We start from the raw sequence: 22,827 nt of genomic DNA, 5'->3' as shown, positions 1-22,827 counted from the left end.
CAGGCCAAATGGCCTATAGTACTGACACAACAGTGAGTGAGGGGAATAGAGAGCAAACTCAGAAGGTCTTGACTTGACCATTAACTCCCTGTGGGCAAGTTATTTTTCCTCTGTTTTCTCTTTCATAAAATAGGAATAGATCAATTGATCATTAAGTTGCCTTTAGATGGAAATTCTGTGATTGTCTGCTTTCTGTTTTTCAAAGTGAGTGCTTGAAGGAAGGGAATTTTTCTTCACTCTTGCCTCCATGTTATCGGCTTTGCACTAGAGCATTACTAGGTTAGGCTGTATAGCACTTTCTATGGTCATAGCTCCTTCCCCAAGGGCTGCTACCTTTCTACCCACTGTTGATTTGAGGTCTAGGGTTCTTGGCTAGATATTACCTGAATCTGTGCCTTCATTAGGTTGTGAGGAACACTGTGCTGAACTTTAGAACTCTACCTTCCACAAGACTGGAACTAGGAATTCTATACATCTCTCTCCTGGCTTCTACATCTGCCAGGCTCCTTCTCACTCACCCTGGGACTACGCATATGCAATTTCATTTTCTAGGATCCCTATATCCAGATGGTTCCTCTGGTTGGCTGAAAGCTGATGACTCTGTTCCCCCTGGAGGCAGCCACATCTACAACTGGACCATTCCAGAAGGCCATGCACCCACTGATGCTGACCCAGCGTGCCTCACCTGGATCTACCATTCCCATGTAGATGCACCACGAGACATTGCTACTGGCCTCATCGGACCACTTATAACCTGTAAAAGAGGTATAAGCCCCAAATGTGAGCTGTGAGATACAGTTTGGGATATCTAGGGGAAGCAGTGATATTGTTGAGTCACCTAGATATTGAGCAGCAGCCTGGGGAGTGTTAATTTAGCACCTTAGTTTATGAGTAGGAATAAATCCTGCCAAACTCCCTTTTTCACTGTTTTTTCTATTTCACTACATTTTTTTTTCTAAAAACAAACAAAAAACAGAAACTTTTTTTTTTTGAGCCCAGCTGCTCCACGGCATGTGGGATCTTCCCGGACCGGGGCACGAACCCGTGTCTCCTGCATCGGCAGGCGGGTTCTCAACCACTGCGCCACCAGGGAAGCCCAGAAACAAAATATTTTGAAACACTTTGCTACTTTATTCTTTTCTTATTTTATTTAAAAACTCGAATTCGTAATGATGGAAGTCATGTTACATAAGAGTAAGGTATGTGTTAATAGTCTGTTGGATAGGATTGAAAGTGTAGTCATCAGAATTTGGGGAGGATTGTGGATTTGGTTTGAAATATGGTATGTTTAAGGTGTAGTCATGCCTGAAGACCTGTGTGTTACAGGAGTGTGGTTAGATCAAAGCCCTGAGTTGAAGACATAGGCAGGGATGGTGGGAACTAATTATTCTAGATCCTATGTACCTCACCTACAAGTCCTAGGCTCAACAGAATTGGTGGTTTCATGTGGGGAATTTAGAAATAGAAATTAGCAGCAGAGGTCTCTACCTACTTTTGTGTTGCCGATAGACTCTTAAGGCCCCTCTCTCTCTATTCTTTACTTATGAGTACACCTTAGAGCTTACTGTTGCTAAAGAAAGAAGGTGCTTTCTTTTTTAACATCTTTATTGGAGGATAATTGCTTTACAATGGTGTGTTAGTTTCTGCTTTATAACAAAGTGAATCAGTTATACAGATACATATGTTCCCATATCTCTAACCTCTTGCATCTCCCTTCCTCCCACACTCCCTATTCCACCTCTCTAGGTGGTCACAAACCACTGAGCTGATCTCCCTGAGCTATGTGGCTGCTTCCCACTAGCTATCTATTTTACGTTTGGTAGTGTATATATGTCGATGCCACTCTCTCACTTCGTCACAGCTTACCCTTCCCCCTCCCCATATCCTCAAGTCCATTCTCTAGTAGGTCTGTGTCTTGATTCGCATCTTACCCCTAGGTTCTTCATGACCTTTTTTTTCTTAGATTCCATATATATGTGTTAGCATACAGTATTTGTTTTTTTCTTTTTCTGACTTACTTCACTCTGTATGACAGACTCTAGGTCCAACAACATCACTACATATATCTCAATTTCATTTCTTTTTATGGCTGAGTAGTATTCAATTGTATATAGGTGCCACATCTCCTTTATCCATTCATCTGTTGATGAACACTTAGGTTGATTCCATGTCCTGGCTATTGTAAATAGAGCTGCAATGGACATTTTGGTACATGACTATTTTTGAATTATGGTTTCACAGCGTATATGCCCAATAGTGGGATTGCTGGGTCGTATGGTAGTTTTATTTGTAGTTTTTTAAGTAACCTCCATACTTTTCTCCAAAGTGGCTGTATCAATTTACATTCCCGACAATTGTGCAAGAGGGTTCCCTTTCCTCCACACCCTCTCCAGCATTTATTGTTTCTACATTTTTTGATGATGGTCATTCTGAGCAGTATGAGATGATATCTCATTGTAGTTTTCATTTGCATTTCTCTAATGATTAATGATGCTGAGCATTCTTTATGTGTTTGTTGGCAACCTGTATATCTTCTTTGGAGAAATGTCTATTTAGGTCTTCTGCCCATTTTTGGATTGGGTTGTTTGTTTTTTGTTATTGAGCTGCTTGTAAATTTTGGACATTAATGCTTTGTCAGTTGCTTCATTTGCAAATATTTTCTCCCATTCTGAGGGTTTTCTTTTGGTCTTGTTTATGGTGTCCTTTGCTATGCAAAAGCTTTTAAGTTTCATTAGATCCCATTTGTTTATTTTCATTTTTATTTCCATTTCTCTAGGAGGTGGGTCAAAAAGGATCTTGCTGTGATTTATGTCATGGAGTGTTCTGCCTATGTTTTCCTCTAAGAGTTTGATAGTGTTTGGTCTTACATTTAGGTCTTTAATCCACATTGAGTTTATATTTGTGTATAGTGTTAGGTAGTGTTCTAATTTCACACTTTTACATGTACCTGTCCAATTTTCCCAGCACCACTTATTGAAGAGGCTGTCTATTCTCCACTGTATATTCTTGCCTCCTTTATCAAAGATAAGGTGACCATATGTGCGTGAGTTTATCTCTGGGTTTCCTATCCTGTTCCATTGGTCTATATTTCTGTTTTTGTGCCAGTACCATATTGTCTTGATTACTGTAGCTTTGTAGTATAGTGTGAAGACAGGGAGCCTGATTCCTCCAGCTCCATTTTTTGTTCTCAAGTTTGCTTTGTCTATTTGGGGTCTTTTGTGTTTCCATACAGATTGTGAATTTTTTTGTTCTAGTTCTGTGAAAAATGTCAGTGGTAGTTTGATAGGGATTGCATTGAATCTGTAGATTGCTTTGGGTAGTAGAGTCATTTTCACAATGTTGATTCTTCCAAACCAAGAACATGGTATAGCTCTCCATTCATTTGTATCATCTTTAATTTCTTTCATCAGTGTCTTATAATTTTCTGCATATAGGCCATTTGTTTCCTAGATATTTTATTCTTTTCGTTGCAATGGTAAATGGGATTGTTTTCTTAAATTCACTTTCAGATATGTCATCCTTAGTGTATAGGAATGCCAGAGATTTTTCTGCATTAATTTTGTATCCTGCTACTTTACCAAATTCATTGATTAGCTCTTGTAGTTTTCTGGTAGCACCTTTAGGATTCTCTATGTAGAGTATCATGTCATCTGCAAACAGTGAGAACATTACTTCTTTTCTGATTTGGATTCCTTTTATTTCTTTTTTTCTCTGATTGCTGTGGCTACAACTTCCAAAACTATGTTGAATAATAGTGGTGAGATTGGGCAGACTTGTCTTGTTCCTGATATTAGTGGAAATGGTTTCAGTTTTTCACAATTGAGGGTGATGTTGGCTGTGGGTTTGTCATATATGGCCTTTATTATGGTGAGGATAGTTCCCTCTATGCCTACTTTCTGCAGGGTTTTTATCATAAATTGTTGTTGAATTTTGTTGAAAGCTTTTTCTGCATCTATTGAGATGATCATATGGTTTTTCTCCTTCAATTTGTTAATATGGTGTATCACGTTGATTGATTTGCGTATATTGAAGAATCCTTGCATACCTGGAATAAAACCCACTTGATCATGGTGTATGATCCTTTTCATGTGCTGTTGGATTCTGTTAGTAATTTGTTCAGGATTTTTGCATCTATGTTCATCAGTGATATTGGCCTGTAGTTTCTTTCTTTGTGACATCTTTGTCTGGTTTTGGTATCAGGGTGATGATGGCCTTTTAGATTAAGTTTGGATTGTTCCTCCCTCTGCTATATTTTGGAAGAGTATGAGATGAATAAATGTTAGCTCTTCTCTAAATATTGATAGAATTTGCCTGGAAAGCCATCTGGTCCTGGGCTTTTGTTTGTTCAAAGAATTTTAATCACAGTTTCAATTTCAGTGCTTGTGATTGGTCTGTTCATATTTTCTATTTCTTCCTGGTTCAGTCTCAGCAGGTTGTGCATTTCTAAGAATTTGTCCATTTCTTCCAGGTTGTCCATTGTATTGGCAGAGATTGCTTGTAGTAATCTCTCATGATCCTTTGTATTTCTGCAGTGTCAGTGGTTACTTCTCCTTTTTCATTTCTGATTCTATTGATCTGAGTATTCTCCCTTTTTTTTTCTTGATGAGTCTGGCTAATGGTTTATCAATTTTGTTTATCTTCTCAAAGAACCAGCTTTTAGTTTTATTGATCTTGGCTATTGTTTCCTTCATTTCTTTATCATTTATTTCTCATCTGATCTTTATGATTTCTCTCCTACTGCTTACTTTGGGGTATTTTTGTTCTTCTTTCTCTAATTGCTTTAAGTGCAAGGTTAGGTTAGTTATTTGAGATGTTTCCTGTTTCTTAAGGTAGGGTTGTATTGTTGTAAACTTCCCTCTTAGAACGCCTTTTGCTGTATCCCACAGGTTTTCGGGCGTTGTGTCTCCATTGTCATTTGTTTCTAGATATTATTTCATTTCCTCTTTGATTTCTTCAGTGATCACTTGGTTATTAAGTAGTGAGTTGTTTAGCCGCCATGTGTTTGTATTTTTTACAGATCTTTTCTGGTAATTGACATCTCATCTCATAACATTGTGGGCAGAAAAGATACTTGATACGATTTCAATTTTCATAAATTTACCAAGGCTTGATTTGTGATCCAAGATATGATCTATCCTGGAGAATGTTCCATGAGCACTTGAGAAAAATGTGTATTCTGTTGTTTTTGAATGGAATATCCTATAAATATCAATTAAGTTCATCTTGTTTAATGTATCATTTAAAGCTTGTGTTTCCCTATTTATTTTCATTTTGGATAATCTGTCCATTGGTGAAAGTGGGGTGTTAAAGTCCCCTACTATGATTGTGTTACTGCCCATTTCCCATTTTATGGCTGTTACTATTTGCCTTATATATTGAGGTGCTCCTATGTTGGGTGCATAAATATTTACAATTGTTATATCTTCTTCATGGATCGACCCTTTGATCATTATGTAGTGTCCTTCTGTGTCTCTTGTAACAGTCTTTTTTAAAAGTCTATTTTGTCTGATATGAAAATTGCTACTCCAGTTTTCTTCTGATTTCCATTTGCATGGAAAATATTTTTCCATCCCCTCACTTTCAGTATGTTTGTACCCCTAGGTCTGAAGTGGGTCTCTTGTAGACAGCATATATATGGGTCTTGTTTTTGTATCCATTCAGCCATTCTGTGTCTTTTGGTGGGAGCATTTAATCCATTTACATTTTAGGTAATTATCTATTTGTATGTTCCTATTCCCATTTTCTTAATTGTTTTGGGTTTGTTGCTGTAGGTGTTTTCCTTCTCTTGTCTTTCTTGCCTAGATAAGTCCCTTTAGCATTTGTTGTAAAGCTGGTTTGGTGGTGCTGAACTCTCTCAGCTTTTGCTTGTCTGTAAACGTTTTAATTTCTCCATCAAATCTGAATGAGATCCTTGCTGGGTAGGGTAATCTTTGTTGAAGGTTTTCCTCCTTCATCACTTCAAATATGTCCTGCCACTCCCTTCTAGCTTGCAGAGTTTCTTCTGAAAGATCAGCTGTAAACCTTATGTGGATTCCCTTGTGTGTTATTTGTTGTTTTTCTCTTTTTGCTTTAATACGTTTTCTTTGTATTTAATTTTTGATTGCTTGATTAATATGTGTCTTGACGTGTTTCTCCTTGGATTTATCCTCTATGGGACTCTCTGTGCTTCCTGGAATTGATTAACTATTTCCTTTCCCATATTAGGGAAGTTTTCAATAATAATCTCTTCAAATATTTTCTCAGTCCTTTTCTTTTTCTCTTCTTCTTCTGGGACCCCTATAATTCGAATGTTGGTGCATTTAATGTTTTCCCAGAATTTTCTGAGCCTGTCCTCAGTTCTTTTCATTCTTTTATTTTATTCTGCTCTGCAGTAATCATTTCCACTATTTTATCTTACAGGTCACTTATCCATTCTTCTGCCTCAGTTATTCTGCTATTGATCCCTTCTAGAATATTTTTAATTTCATTTATTGTGTTGTTCATAGTTACTTGTTTCGTCTTTAGTTCTTCTAGGTCCTTGTTAAATGTTTCTTGCATTTTCTCTATACTCTTTCAAAGATTTTGGGTCTTCTTTACTATCTTTATTCTGAATTCTTTTTTCAGGTAGACTGCCTATTTCCTCTTCATTTGTTAGGTCTGGTGGGTTTTTACCTTGCTCCTTCATCTGCTATGTGTTTTTCTGTCTTCTCATTTTGCATATCTTACTGTGTTTGGGGTTTCCTTTTTGCAGGCTGCAGGTTCGTAGTTCCCATTGTTTTTGTTTTCTGTCCCCAGTGGCTGAGGTTGGTTTAGTGAGTTGTGTAGGCTTCCTGGTGGAGGGGACTAGTGCCTGTGTTCTTGTGGATGAGGCTGGATCTTGTCTTTTTGGTAGGCAGGTCCACGTCTGGTGGTGTGTTTTCGGGTGTCTGTAGCCTTATTATGATTTTAGGCAGCCTCTCTGCTAATGGATGGGGACAGTGTTCCTGTGTTGCTAGTTTTTTGGCATAGGTGTCCAGCACTGTAGCTTGCTGGTCATTGAGTGAAGTTGGGTCTTGTTGTTGAGATGGAGATCTCCAGGAGATTTTCACCATTTGATATTACATGGAGCTGGGAGGTCTTTTGTGGGCCAGTGTCCTGACGTTGGCTCTCCCATGTCAGAAGCACAGCACTGACTTTTGGCTGGAGCATAAAGAGCCTTTCATCCACACATCTCAGAATACAAGGGAGAAAAAGAAAGAAAGAAAGAGGATAAAATAAAATAAAGTAAGATAAAACAAAATAAAGTTAGTAAAACAAAAATAATTTTAAGAAAAAAAAATTTTAAGTAAAAAAGAACCGACAGACAGAACCCTAGGACAAATGGTGAAAGCAAAGCTATACAGACAAAATCTCACACTGAAGGATACACATACACACTCACAAAAAGAGAAAAAGGGGAAAAATAATATATCTTGCTCCCAAAGTCCACCTCCTCAATTTGGGATGATTCATTGTCTATTCAGGTATTCCACAGATTCAGCGTACATGAAGTTGATTTTGGAGATTTAATCTGCTGCTCCTGATGCTGCTGGGATGGATTTCCCTTTCTCTTTTCTGTTCACACAGCTCCTGGTGTTCAGCTTTTGATTTGGCCCTACCTCTGCCTGTAGGTTGCCTGAGGACTTCTGTTCTTCGCTCAGACAGGATGGTGTTAAAGAGCAGCTGATAGGGGGTCTCTGGCTCACTCAGGCCAGGGGGAGGGAGGGTTACGGATGTGGGGCGAGCCTGCCGCGGCAGAGGCTGGTGTAACTTTGCACCAGCCTGAGTCGTGTTGTGCATTCTCCTTGGGAAGTTTTTCCTGGATCCCGGGACCCTGGCAGTGGCAGGCTGCACAGCCTCCTGGGAGGGGAGGTATGGAAAGTGACCTGTGCTCGCACACAGGCTTCTTGGTGGTGGCAACATCAACCTTAGCATCTCATGCCCGTCTCTGGGGGTCCATGCTGACAGTCGTGGCTTGTGCTCATCTCTGGAGCTCCTTTAAGCCATGCTCTTAATCCCCTCTCCTTGCACACCAGGAAACACAGAGGGAAGAAAAAGTCTCTTGACTCTCAGGCAGGTCCAGACATTTTCCCGGATTCCCTCCCAGCTAGCCGTGGTGCACTAACCCCTTCAGGCTGTGTTCACGCCACCAACCCCAGTACTCTCCTTGTGATCCAACCGAAGCCTGAGCCTGAGATCTCAGCCCCCACCTGCCCCAGCGGGTGAGCAGACAAGCCTCCGGGGCTGTGAGTGCTGGTCAGCACCGATCTTCTGTGTGGGAATCTCTCTGCCTTGCCCTCCATACCCCTGTTGCTGCACTCTCCTCTGTGGCTCCAAAGCTACCCCCCTCAGCCACCAGCAGTCTCCACCTGCGAAGGGGTTTCCTAGTGTGTGAAACCTTTCCTCCTTCACAACTCCCTCCCACTGGTGCAAGTCATGTCCCTATTCTTTTGTCTCTGTTTTTTCTTTCTTCTTTTGCCCTACCCAGGTAAGTGGGGATTTTCTTGCCTTTTGGGAGGTCTGAGGTCTTCTGCCAGTGTTCAGTGGGTGTTCTATAGGAGCAGTTTCACGTGTAGATGTATTTCTGATGTATCTGTCTGGAGGAAGATGATCTCTGTGTCTTACTCTTCCACCATCTTCCTCTGCTTCCAAGAAAGGTTCTTAAAGGCTCTTTTCTTACTTCCCCTAGGAACCCTGGATGGGAACTTCCCTCCTCAGCGGCAGGACGTGGACAATGATTTCTTCCTGCTCTTTAGTGTGATAGATGAGAATCTTAGCTGGCACATCAATGAGAACATTGCCACTTACTGCTCAGACCCTGCCTCAGTGGACATAGAAGATGAGACCTTTCAGGAGAGCAATAGGATGCATGGTAAGCTGGGAATATGTGGCCACACTATGACAGTGAACATTGATGGAAGGTCTCCACTGGGCCTAGCATTTGGTGGATGTTTTCACATACCTGGTTCCTTTTAATTCTCACAAGGACCATGAGTAGTAGGTGGTTTTCCCCTGCTTCCCTCATGAGGAAACCGAGACTCTAGGATTACACAGAAATTAAATAGCACAGCTAAAATTCCAACCCTGATATATCTGACTGCATAGGTTATGCTCTTGCCTTTAGGTACCCTGCTTTCTATAGTGGAATAGCCCAGGCTGTGGACTCCAAAGTCACATACTATATGCTCAAGTCACTTTGGTGAGGATTGCCTACTGATATAATTGGTTAATATTTGTTTGTTCTAAAAAGGATGCAAACTGTGAAAATTACACATTTTGTAGAGAAAATAAATGACTTCCCATAAGGGAGTTGACCATTTAATTAAATTTAAAACAAACTAAAGGCATGAAAGCCTGAGGCATGGACAGAGAACTGATTTTAGAAATGAAAGTAAGTGATTTTGCTTTTGTTTATTTATGGGAGTGATTTACTTGGTGGCAGAACTGGGCTCAAAATGAGAGAGTCCCAGGGGGAGGTGAAAACTCAGAGGGAAGATGCAAAGGATGGCTTGGACAGCTCAAATTTCTCTTAGTTTTATACCAATTGCTTGTAATAACTATTATAATTAGTTAGCTAACTTGACAACTGTCCTGTGGAAGTTTCAGAAGGAAATTGACTTAGATGGAAAGAAAGTTTGTAAAATAAACTCTATTTCTTAGAAAGCTTCATCAGATTTATGGGTTGGAATCCTGGCTTTACCCATAATAGATTTGTGGTCTTGGGAGAGAAGTAACTTTAGCTCTCTGAGCCTTGATTTTCACATCTTTTCCTTAATAACAGTGAATTCTGCCTATTTCCCAGGGATGTTTGTGAGATTTATATAAGATAATACATATGGTCAGCACAGTGTGCTCTTTGAATCCTCATCTAAATGTTATTATTATTGTCAGCTGGTAAGGCCTCTCTCATTGGGCTGTCCTTTCCTAACTCTGATATTTTCTTTTGCAGCAATCAATGGCTTTGTCTTTGGAAACTTACCAGATTTGAGCATGTGTGCACAGAAGCGTGTGGCCTGGCACTTGTTTGGCATGGGCAACGAGGTAGATGTCCACACAGCTTTCTTCCATGGACAGATGCTGACCATCCGAGGCCACCGAACTGATGTGGCTCATATCTTTCCAGCCACATTTGTGACTGCTGAGATGGTGCCCCAGGAACCTGGCACTTGGTTAATTAGCTGCCAAGTGAATAGTCACTTGCAAGGTGAGATCCAACATCTCTGATCTTTCAGATACAGGACGTAGGTGACAGTGATGGTTATCAGGAGGCTGGGTTTCTGGCCTGGAGACATAAGATTGGTCTTTCAGATGAGGTAGTTGGATATAAATGATGAAACATTAGACTAGAATTCTGGGATTCCAGGTTCTTTCCTGGCTCAGCCATTAAATTGCAAGGTGACCTGGGACATTGCTCTCTGAGTTTCATCTTCCCCATCTCTAACATAAGATGGTATAGGAATGGATGAGTGAACGTTTAAGCTGCCTTTTTTTTTTTGATCAGAATTCTAAGGAATTAAAACCTGATAGTATTTGCTGCTGATTGAACAGGGAGTGAAAGAGTAATTAGTTAAAGAAGAGTAAGGCTTCTTTAGGAAATCATGGGGTATTGTGGGCAAGTAGTGACACTCTACTTAGAATCCAACAGCAATAAGTTTAGAAGGTTTGGTTTTTAGAAGGATAATGGTTGAGGTAATGGCCCTGTGCAGTGAGGAATATCAGAGGAGCAGAGGAACCTATGAGACAATGGAAAGAGCATTAGGTAGGTGATTAGAAGGTTCAGGTTGTCTTAGCTCTGTGGAAAACTGAAGAAATCATTGTGTGACTTTGGAAAAGTCCCTTCCCACTTCTATGCTTCATTTGCCATATATATATATATATATATATATATGTGTGTGTGTGTGTGTGTGTGTGTGTGGCAACTGTATATATATATATATATATATGGCAAATATATGTATATATACATATATATGGTAAAAATTATATATATATATATATATATATATATATATATATAATGGGAGATTGGGTTTAAATAGTTTCTAAGATCTTCTTCAGCTCTCACTTTCTAGAATTATTTGAAGTATCGTAAATCAAGTGAATGTCATGAAAGTGATATGTGAGTATGTGAAAGTGGATTTGAATAGGTGAGGAATTATAGACTGGTGGGATATTAATTTTGGAATGGTAAGTTTGACCCAATAGGAGCCAGGTATTCATGTTCCATTGTCCAGGGTCTGCCCTCAGTACCAAATGTACCTGAGTAAGAGAGTATGAATGTGGATGGAGGTTAGGGATGCAGTGCAATAGTGAAACAAACATAAGCCTTAGAGCCAGACAAGCCTGAATTCAAAACCTTGTTCCACCAGTTAGTTACCTTTGATAAGATATATCATTTTTTTGAGTCTATGTTTCCTCATGAGGATTGCAATAATGATTCCTACCATATAAAGTTGTAATGAGGTTTCAGAGAGAAAATGGGATTTTGAATCTTAGAGACAGGGGAATGATGAGACCAAGATCGTGGATACAAGAGAAGAAAACGAGTACTCAAATTTGCAGTTAAACGATAGGTGCTTAAATCAACTCTACCTCTGACTAGCTATGTGATCTTGGGCAATTTACTTAACCTCTCTGATTGTTAATTTTCTTAATCTTCAAAAGGGGACATTAAAAGTCTGCTTTGGGCTTCCCTTGTGGCGCAGTGGTTGAGAGTCCGCCTGCTGATGCAGGGGACACAGGTTCATGCCCTGGTCCAGGAAGATGCTACATGCCGTGGAGCGGCTAGGCCCGTGAGCCATGGCTGCTGAGCCTGAGCGTCCGGAGCCTGTGCTCCGCAACGGGAGAGGCCACAAGAGTGAGAGGCCCGCGTACCAGAAATTTAAAAAAGTCTGCTTCATAGGCTAATTATGAGGATTGAAGGAGATAACATATGTAAATCACCTGACACAGGGCCTGGCATATAGTACACATTCAACAAAAATGAATATCCTTACCTCCTCCTTCTTCATACCTTGGATTTCTGATTTCAAATTTCAAATCTCCTTTGGATGTTGTGAGACTCAAATGAGATAATGCACCTGAATGACCTCTATAATTAGCCAAGCAAATATAACACAGTATCATCCATTACCATTATGCCTCAATGTAACATTTTCCACATTTGGAAACACTACTTAGAATCTAAATTTTCCCGACAGTCCCAAGTGTGAAGCTTTGTCTTCATGTGTAGATGATGTTCCATTACTTTGGGAGCTTCCCACTTTACAAATAACTTACTCCTCTTTTTAAAATTTGATGCTCCCATGGGCCTAGTGTGGTAGATTTCCCTATTCTCCCCGTTTACAAATCAGGGGTTAAGCTCAGGTGTAGGAAGTGATTTGCCTAAGGTCATAGATAAGGATAAGTCTTAGACTTGAACTCAGGTGTTTTTACTTTAAGCTCTGAGATGTTGCTACAATATAAGCATTTTGCAGAGGCAAGAGCAAGGGTCTGGTAAATGAGTCAGTGGTGGTGAGCAGGTGGAGATATTTGAATTCCCACATGGGCTCCCTCTCTCCCAGCTAGGCTCTTTAGGAGTGAGAGAAAGTAGCCCATTTGGAGGCAGGGGTAAAGAGCCTAGTGGAAGGTGGAAGGGGGAAACATTAGGAGAAGGAGAAAGCTGAGTCACCTGGGTAGAAGATGTTTTGGGTGGAATGAAGCTAGCCATGATGTTCTTCCTGCAGATGGCATGCAAGCACTCTACAAGATCAAGTCTTGCTCCATGGCACCTCCCATGAACCTACTCACAGGCAAAGTCCGGCAGTACTTCATTGAGGCCCATGAGATTCAATGGGACTACGGCCCAATGGGGCATGATGGGAGTACGGGGAAGAATTTGAGGGAGCCAGGCAGGTAAGAGGTAGTGTATTCCCTCTCCCTACTCCTGGGCCCAACCATAAACATCTATTACTCCCTCTCAGAAATCTCTCACTTCACTTGGGGATCACAATCATTGTTTGTCTGAAGTTACATGGCACAACTGATAGCCAAATTCTTGTGGCCCCCAGAAGTGTTTGGTCTTGGGGAGCTATAAGCTTTTTGTATGGTTATGTCATATTCCCAGCAAAGAGTTCAAGCAGAAAAGAAGGCCCAGGTGGGACCAGGTCATTTAAAATGACATTTCTCCAACTCTAATTTACTAATTATTTACCTCTTTGCTCCTTCCTTTCTTTACCATAGTCTGAAGGAGACATTTAAGCTGAAGTGTAAATTGCACTCTGAGAAGTGTAGGAAGAGGGGAAGCAACCTGCCTGTGCCCATTCCATGCTCATCCTTTTGGAGGAATTTCTCCAAATTCTCATGCCTCATCCATGACTCAGATGTGGGCAAGATAGAGTAGAAGGTTAGTGTCCTAATCAGTTGCTAGGCCTTAAGTTATACTGACTCACTGGTCTATCAGTGATTCAAGGTTTTTCAAAAGAGGCACTTGATAGATGACTAAGAGAGTTTATGGAGAAATATCCTAGTGCACCCAATCATGTTTATTCTTCCAGTAGGAAATAATGGAATGAATCTGCAGAAAACATAGGAAAGTAGGCACTTGGGTGTCAGCATGGCTTCTAAGAATCTGCAGCTGGTCTTGCTAAGTTAGTGGGTTTTCATTTTTGAAAGAAAGATATTATTGATTAAGGGAAGAAAGGATCTTGAGTACCTGAGGATGATTAAGGACAAATGTAAGACTACTTAACTCTGGAGAACAAAATTTATCCCAGTGTCTAGAACTTACAAGCAAGAAGATTTCAGCCTATTTCTATACAACAGTAAAATGAATTGCTTTCCCTGAAAACGAGTTCCCTGATCTTGGAAAGGCTCAAACAGAAGCTGTGTATTGCTAATTTGTGTTGTCACCAGAGGAGATACCTTCAGTGGGTGGAAGTTAACCTGGATGATCTCTGAGGTCCTTCCTAATCACAAAGATCCATAACTTGATGAGAAAAAGGGTGAGATGGAAACCTATTTGACACATGGCTAAATCATTTGAAATTTGCCTCCTTTTATGCCAGTGGCTCAGATAAATTCTTCCAGAAGAGCTCCAGCCGAATCGGGGGTACTTACTGGAAAGTTCGATATGAAGCCTTCCAAGATGAGACATTCCAGGAAAAGGTGCAGCTGGAGGAAGATAAGCATCTTGGAATCCTGGGTGAGGAATCCTTAACTTGTGAATTTAATTGACTAGAGTCAGATAATTGGGAAGGGCTTAGAAACTGGAGTCTGATGACAGCTCAGAAACACACTCTAGACCAACATCTCCCAAAGTGAGTCTCAAGAGATGAGTGTTTTGTGAGAAAGGGTTATAGCTCTGAATGTGTCTGCAAAAAGGGCTTCCCAGAGTCTTGGATTTATTTTTGTTTATCATGTATCTCCAAGATGGGAGTAGAGTATATAGCATTTCTTATATTTACTTTACTACTGAAACCTTTTTTTCATTGAACATCTTCTGATAGCAGTGTTGTACATATCACACTTTTAAAGGTTATTCTCTAGGTGTATTTCTGAAGGGCTATATAAGGCAGTAAGACTGTTCATGTTCTTGGCAATATGGGGCCAGGAGCAGATTGGCATGACATGCAGACATGCTTGCTATGGTGAGGGATGTGGAACAAAGCTTAGGGCCTGACCTTAGAGAAGGTATCTAGAAGGCCTAAAGCACAGTATAGCACTGAAATACTATAGGAAGGTTGGGTGTGGCCTAGTCACTTGGTAGAGCAGGAAATAAGATAGATCAAACGGGAGAAATCTTTGAAAATGAAATAATGTAATGGACCATATTCTGGGGATAGTTGTGTACCAGTTGATTTTAGGAGATATGAACATGGACAATTGCTGTTTCATTAGCTGGATAGGGAGATATAAGGAGCAGAAACCCACCTGGGTTTGGGAAAGAGGGTGGGTGGTGATTAGTAAGGAGCTATCATTAGCTGGTATTAAGTATTGGTCCCCAGTCCTTGTTTTTCTTCAATATTTTATTATGGTAAAATATGCATAACATAAAATTTACCATCTTAACCATTTTAAAGTACACTGTTCAATGGTATTAAATGCATTCATAGCATTGCACAGCCATCACCACCATCCATCTCCATAACTCTTTTCATCTTGTAAAACTGAAGCACTATACTCATTAAAAAATAACTACCCGGGCTTCCCTTGTGGCACAGTGGTTGAGAGTTCACCTGCCAATGCAGGGGACGTGGGTTCGTGCCCCTGTCCGAGAAGATCCCACATGACGCGGAGCAGCTAGGCCCATGAGCCATGGCCGCTGAGCCTGCGCATCCGGAGCCTGTGCTCCGCAACGGGAGAGGCCACAGCAGTGAGAGGCCTGCATACCATAAAAAAAGCACAAAAAACAAAAACTACCCATTCTTCCCTCCCCCCAGCGCTTGGCAACCACCATTCTACTTTCTGTCTCTATGATTTTGATTACCTTAAGTACCTCATATAAGTGGAATTTTACAATATTTGTCTTTTTGTGACTAACATTTCACTTAGAATAATGTCCTCAAGGTCCATCCATGTTGTAGTATATAGCAGAATTTCCACTGTAGTTTTACTTATCCACTCATCTATCAATGGACACTTGGTTTGCTTCCACATTTTAGCTGTTTGAAATAATGTTGCTATGAATATGGGTGTACAAATGTCTCTTTGAGACATGCTTTCAATTACCTTGGGTATATACACAGAAGTGGAATTGCTGGGTCTTATGGTAATTCTAGTTTTAATTCTTTGAGGAACCACCATGCTGTTTTCCACAGTGACTGCACCATTTTACAATCCCACCAATACTGCATAAGTGTTCCAATTTCTAAACATCCTTGGCAACACTTATTTTCTGATTTTTTTCATAGTATCTATCCTAATGGGTGTGAGGAGTTGGCTTATTGTAGTTTTGATTTTCATTTCCCTGATGATTAGTGACGTTGAGCATCTTTCCATATGCCCATTGGCCGTTTGTATATCTTCTTTGGAAAAATGTCTATTCAAGTCCTTTGTGTACCTTTAGTTGAATTATTTTTTTGTTGTTGAGTTTTAGGAGTTCTCTATATATTCTGGATATTAATCCCCTGTCAGATGTATGATTTGCAAATATTTCTCCCATTCTGTGGGCTGCCTTTTCACTCTGTTGGTAGTGTCTTTTGATGCACACTTAAATTTTTTTTTCATGAAATACAATATGTTTATTTTTTTTAGTTACCTGTGTCTTTGGTGTCATAGTGAAGAAATCATTGCAAATCCAGTGTCCTGAATATTTTTCCCTATGTTTACTGACAAGAGTTGTATTGCTTTAGGTACATTTAGATCTTTGATCTACTTTTATTTAATTTTTGCATGTGGTGTTAGGTAAGGGTTCAACTTCATTCTTTTTCATATCAAAATCCAGTTTTCCCAGCACCATTTGTTTAAAAGACTATCCTCATATCTGCAAGGGTTTATTTCTGGGCTCTCTATACTATTCCATTGGTCTATATGTCTGTCTTTATGCCAATATCACCCTGTTTTTATAACCATAGCTCTGTAGTAAGTTTTAAAATCAGGAAATGTGATGTCTTCTAGTTTGTTCTTTTTTCCCCAAGATTATTTTGCTATTTGGAGTCCCTTGAGATTACATATGAATTTTAGAATGGGTTTTTCCACTTCTTCAAAATCATCATTGAGATTTTGATAGAAATTTCACTGAATCTATAGGTAGTATTGACATTTTAACAATATTAAGTCTTCTGATCTATGAACATGCAATATGTTTCCATTTTTTATGTCTATTTTATTTCAGCAATGTTTTGTAGTTTTCATTCTACAAGTTTTTTACAACCTTGGTTAAATAAATTCTAAGTAATTTATTCTTTTTCATGGTATTATAAATGGAATGTGCTTTTGTAATTTCTTTTTCAGATTTTTCAATGTTAGTGCAAATGACTTGTGTGTTGATTTTGTATCTTACTACTTTGCCTAATTCATTAATTCTAACAGTTTTTTTGTGTACATTTTAGTATTTTCTAAATAAGTATGATAAAGATCTCATCATCTGCAAACAGAGATAATTTTACTTCTTCTTTTCCATTTTGGATATCTTTAATTTCTTTTTCTTGAATAATTGATCTGGCTAGAAGTCCCAGTAATATGTTGAATACAAATGGTAAAAGCAGGCATCCTTACTCTTTCCTGATCTCAGAGGACAACTTTTCAGTCTTTCAATATCGAGTATGATGTTTGCTGTGGGTTTTTCATATATGGCTTTTATTATATAGAAGTAGACTCCTTCTATTCCTAGTTTCTGGAATTTTTAAAAAATTATTAAAAGGTGTTGAATTTTGTCCAGTTTTTTTCTGCATCAATCAACAAGATCATTATTTCCCTTCATTTTGTTAACATAATATATTATATTGATTAATTTTTGTATGTTGAAACATTCCTGCATTCCAGGAATAAAACTGACTTAGTCATGGTGTGTAATGGGTTTTTTTTTTTTTTTTTTTTTTTTTTTGCTTTTCTTAGGATTTAATGTATTTTTATTTTTTTTAAACATCTTTATTGGAGTATAATGGCATTACAGTGTAATCTTTTTAACATGTGGCTGAGTTTGTTTTGCTAGTATTTCACTGAGGATTTTTGCATCAGTGTTCATAAGTAATATTGGTGTGTGGTTTTCTTGTAATATCTTTTGCCTGGCTTTGATATCAGTGTAATGCTGAACTCATAGAATGATTTAGGAAGTACTCCCTCCTCTACAATTTTTTGGGGAACATTTTAGTATTGGTATTAGTTCTTTAAATGTTTAGTAGAATTCACGAGTAAAGCCATCAAGTCCAGGGCTTTTCTTAGTTCCCAGATTTTTGATGACTGATTCAATCTATAGGTCTTTCAGATTTTCTATTACATTATGATTAAGTCTTGGTTGGTTTTCTGTTTAAGAAATTGTCTATTTTATCTAGGTTTTCTAATTTGTTGGTTTACAAACAAATTATAATCTTTTTAATAATCTTATAATCTTTTAATATAATCTCTTATAAACGTTTTTTTCTTTACTTCTGTAGAATCAGTAGTAATGTCCCCAATTTCATTTCTGATTTTAGTAATTTGAGTCTCCTTTACTTTTTTCTTACTCCCTCAAACTAAAGATGTTTCAATGTTGTTGACCATTTTGAAGAACCACTTATGTTTTCATTGATTTTTTTAACATGTTTATTGGAATATAATTGCTTTACAATGTTGTGTTAGTTGCTGCTGTATAACAATTTGAATCAGCTATATGTATACATATATCCCCATATCCACTCCCTCTTGCATCTCCCTCCCACCCTCCATATCTAACTGCTCTAGGGGGACACAAAACACTGAGCTGATCTCCCTGTGCTAGGCAGCTGCTTCCCACTAGCTATATATTTTACATTTGGTAGTATATACATGTCCATGCTACTCTCTCACATCACCCAGCTTACCCATCCACCTCCCCATGTCCTCAAGTCCATTCTCTAGGTCTGTGTCTTATTCCTCTCCTGCCCCTAGGTTGTTCAGAACCAGTTTTGTTAATTCCATATATATTTGTTAGCATACGGTATTTGTTTTTCTCTTTCTGACTTATTTCACACTGTATGACAGTCTCTATGTCCATCCACCTCACTGTAAATATCACAATTTCATTTCATTACATATAGCTGTCCAGTTTTCCCAGCACCACTTATTGAAGAGGCTGTCTTTTTTCCATTGTATATTCTTGCCTCCTTTGTCAAAGATAAGGTGACCATATGTCCGTGGGTTTACCTCTGGGCTTTCTATCCTCTTCCATTGATCTAGATTTCTGCTTTTGTGCCCATACCATACTGTCTTGATTACTGTAGCTTTGTAATATAGTCTGAAGTCAGGGAGCCTGATTCCTCCAGCTTGGTTTTTCTTTCTCAATATTGCTTTGGATATTTGGGGTCTTGTGTGTTTCCATACAAATTGTGAAAAAAAATTTTCTAGATCTGTGAAAAATGCCATTGGTAGTTTGATAGGGATTACATTGAATCTGTAGATTGCTTTGGGTAGTAGAGTCATTTTCACAATGTTTATTCTTCCAATCTAAGAATATGTTATATCTCTCCATTTTACATCCTGCTACTTTACCAAATCATTGATCAGCTCTTGTAGTTTTCTGGTGGCATTTTTAGGATACTGTATGTACAGTATCATGACATCTGCAAACAGCAACAGTTTTACCTCTTCTTTTCTGATTTGGATTCCTTTTATTTCTTTTTCCTCTCTGATTGCTGTGACAGAATCTTCAAAAACTGTGTTGAATAATAGTGGTGAGAGTGGGCAACCTTTTCTCGTTCCTGATCTTAGTCAAAATGGTTTCAGTTTTTCACCATTGCAAATGATGTTGGCTGTGGGTTTGTCACATATGGCCTTTATTTTGGTGAGGTAAGTTCCCTGTATGCCTACTTTCCAGAGAGTTTTTATCATAAATGGATGTTGATCTTAGTCAAAGATTTTTCTTCATCTATGGAGATGATCATATGATTTTTATCCTTTAGTTTGTTAATATGGTGTATCACATTAATTGATTTGCATATATTGAAGAATCCTGCATTCCTAGGATAAACCCCACTTGATCATGGTGTATGACACCTTTAATGTGTTGTTTGATTCTGTTTGCTAGTATTTTGTTGAGGATTTTTGCATCTTTGTTCATCAGCAATATTGGCCTGTAGTTTTTTTGTGTTTCTGTGTGTGGCATCTTTGTCAGGTTTTGTATCAGGGTGATGGTGGCCTCGTAGAATTGAGAGTGTTCCTCCATCTGCTATATTTTGGAAGAACTTGAGAAGGTTAGGTGTTAGTTCTTCTCTAAATATTTGATAGAATTTGCCTTTGAAGTTATCTGGTCTTGGACTTTGTTGGAAGATTTTTAATCATGGTTTCAATTTCATTGCTTGTGATTGGTCTGTTTATATTTTCTATTTCTTTCTGTTTCAGTCACAGAAGGTTGGGCTTTTCTAAGAATTTCTCCATTTCTTCCAGGTTGTCCATTTTATGAGCATATAGTTGCTTGTAATTATCTCTCATGATCCTTTGTATTTCTGCAGTGTCAGTTGTTTCTTTGCCTTTTTCATTTCTACTTCTGTTGATTTGAGTACTCTCCCTTTTTTTCCTTGATGAGTCTGGCTAATGGTTTATCAATTTTGTTTATCTTTTCAAAGAACCAGCTTTTAGTTTTATTGATCTTTGCTATCATTTCCTTCACTACTTTTTCATTTATTTCAGATCTGATCTTTAATGATTTCTTTCCTTCTGATAATTTTGGTTTTTTTGTTGTTGTTCTTCTTTCTCTAATTGCTTTAGGTGTAAAGTTAGGTTGTTTATTTTTCTTGTTTCTTAAGGTAGTATTGTATTGCTATAAACTTCCCTCTTAGAACTGCTATGCTGCATCCCATAGATTTTCAGTCAGTTTGTTTTCATTGTCACTTGCTTCTAGGTATTTTTTGATTTCCTCTTTGATTTTTTTCAGCAATCTCTTTGTTATTAAGTAGTGTATTGTTTAGCCTCCATGTGTTTGTAATTTTTACACATTTTTCCTGTAATTTATATCTAGCCTCATAGAGTTGTAGTCAGAAAAGATACTTAATATGAGTTCAGTTTTCTGAAATTTAACAAGGCTTGATTTGTGACCCAAGATATGATCTATCCTGGATAATGTTCAATGAGCAGTTGAAAAGAAAGTGCATTCTGTTGTTTTTGGATGGAATGTCCTATAGATATCAATTATGTCCATATTTTTAAATGTATCATTTAAAGCTTGTGATTCCTTATTTATTTTCATTTTGGTTGATCTGTCCATTGGTGAAAGTGGAGTGTTAAAGTCCCCTACTATTATTGGGTTACTGTTGATTTCCCCTTTTGTGGTTGTTAGCATTTGCCTTATGTATTGAGCTGCTCCTATGTTGGGTGTATAAATATTTCCAATTCTTATATCTTCCTCTTGGATTGATCCCTTGATCATTATATAGTGTCCTTCCTTATCTCTTGTAGTAGTCTTTATTTTAGAGTGTATTTTGTGTGTTATGACTATCGCTACTCCAACTTTCTTTTGATTTCCATTTGCATGTAGTATATTTTTCCATCCCCTCACTTTTAGTCTGTATGTGTCCCTAGGTCTGAAGTTGGTCTCTTGTAGACATCATGTATATGGGTCTTGTTTTTGTATTCATTTAGCCAGTCTATGTCTTTTGGTCGGAGCATTTAATCCATCTACATTTAAGGTAATTATTGATATGTATGTCCTTATTACCATTTTCTAATGGTTTTGGGTTTGTTTTTGTAAGTTATTTCCTTTTCCTGTGTTCCCAGCCTGGAGAAGTTTCTTTAGCATTTGTTGTAAATCTAGTTGGTTGTGCTGAATTCTCTTAACTTTTAATTGTCTGTAAAGCTTTTAATTTCTCCATCAAACCTGAATGAGATCCTTGCTGGGTAGAGGAATCTTGGTTGTAGTTTTTTCCCTTTCAACACTTTAAATATATCCTGTCACTCCCTTCAGGCCTGCAGAGTTGCTGCTGAAAGATCAGCTGTTAATCTTATGGGGATTTTCTTGTATGTTATTTGTTGCTTTTCCCTTGCTGCTTTTAATATTTTTTCTTTGTATTTAATTTTCAATAGTTTGATTAGTATGCGTTTTGGTGTGTTTCTCCTTGGATTTATCCTGTACAGGACTCTCTGTATTTCCTGGACTTTATTGACTCTTTCCTTTCCCTTATTAGGGAAGTTTTCACCTATAATTCTTCAAATATTTTCTCAGTGCCTTTCTTTTTCTCTTGTTCTTCTGGGACCCTTATAATTTGAATGTTGATGCATTTACTGTTGTCCCAGTGGTCTCTGAGACTGTCCTCAATTCTTATTGTTCGTTTTTCTTTATCCTGCTCTGTGGTAGTTATTTCCACTATTTTATCTTACGTGCCACTTACCTATTCTTCTGTCTCAGTTATTCTGCTATTGATTCCTTCTACAGAATTTTAAATTTCATTTATTGTGCTGTTCATCATTGTTTGTTTGCTCTTTAGTATTCTAGGTCCTTATTAAATGTTTGTTGTATTTTCTCCATTGTATTTCCAAGATTTCGGATCATCTTCTATCATTACTGTGAGTTGTTTTTCAGGCAGAGTGCCTATTTTCTCTTCATTTGTTTGGGCTGGTGGGTTTTTACCTTGCTCTTTCATGTGCTGTATATTTCTCTGTCTTCCCATTTTTCTTATCTTACTGTGTTTGGGGGTCTCCATTTCACCAGCTGCAGGTTCGTAGTTCCTGTTGTTTTGGGTATCTTCCTTCAGTGGGTAAGGTTGTTTCAGTGGGTTGTGTAGGATTCCTGGTGGAAGGCACTGGTGCCTATGTTCTGATGGATGAGATAGGATCTTGTCTTTCTGCTGGACAAGACCATGTCCAGTGGTGCTTTTTGGGGTGTCTGTGAACTTATTATGATTTTTAGGTGACCTCTCTGCTAATGGGTGGGGTTGTGTTTCTGTCCTGTTAATTATTTGGCCTAGGATGTCCAGCACTGCAGCTTGCTATTTGCGAGTGGAACTGGGTGTTAACATTGAGGTGAAGATCTATGTGAGAGCTTTTGCCTTTTCATATTAGGTGGGGCTGGGAGGTCTCTGGTAGACTCATATCCTGAACTCAGCTCTTCCACCTCAGAGGCTCACGCTGGAGCACCAAGACCCTCTCAGCTAGTCAGATCAAAAAAAGGGAGAAAAACATAAAAGAAAGAAAAATAAAATAAAATATTTAAAAGAAAAAATATTAAAATATAAAGTAAACAAT

The 22,827-nt window shown here is 38.4% G+C and overlaps 1 protein-coding gene across 3 annotated transcripts in view; it reads left to right on the top strand.

The window, feature by feature from the left end:
* HEPH (hephaestin) overlaps positions 1–22,827 on the top strand; it is a 109,639-nt gene that overhangs the window by 9,211 nt on the left and 77,601 nt on the right. For all 3 annotated transcript variants that reach the window (XM_059050978.2, XM_059050977.2, XM_067024022.1), the window contains exons 4-8: positions 553–765; positions 8,687–8,869; positions 9,947–10,201; positions 12,723–12,891; positions 14,043–14,179. In XM_059050978.2, the coding sequence (XP_058906961.2) occupies positions 553–765; positions 8,687–8,869; positions 9,947–10,201; positions 12,723–12,891; positions 14,043–14,179 (957 nt within the window). The remainder of the gene's footprint in view (positions 1–552; positions 766–8,686; positions 8,870–9,946; positions 10,202–12,722; positions 12,892–14,042; positions 14,180–22,827) is intronic.

This window comes from Kogia breviceps, chromosome X, assembly GCF_026419965.1.
Source record: "Kogia breviceps isolate mKogBre1 chromosome X, mKogBre1 haplotype 1, whole genome shotgun sequence".
In the NCBI taxonomy this organism is placed as follows: Eukaryota; Metazoa; Chordata; class Mammalia; order Artiodactyla; family Physeteridae; genus Kogia; species Kogia breviceps.
Note: the sequence above shows the minus strand (reverse complement) of the source record. Positions and strands in the feature narration are given on the sequence as shown.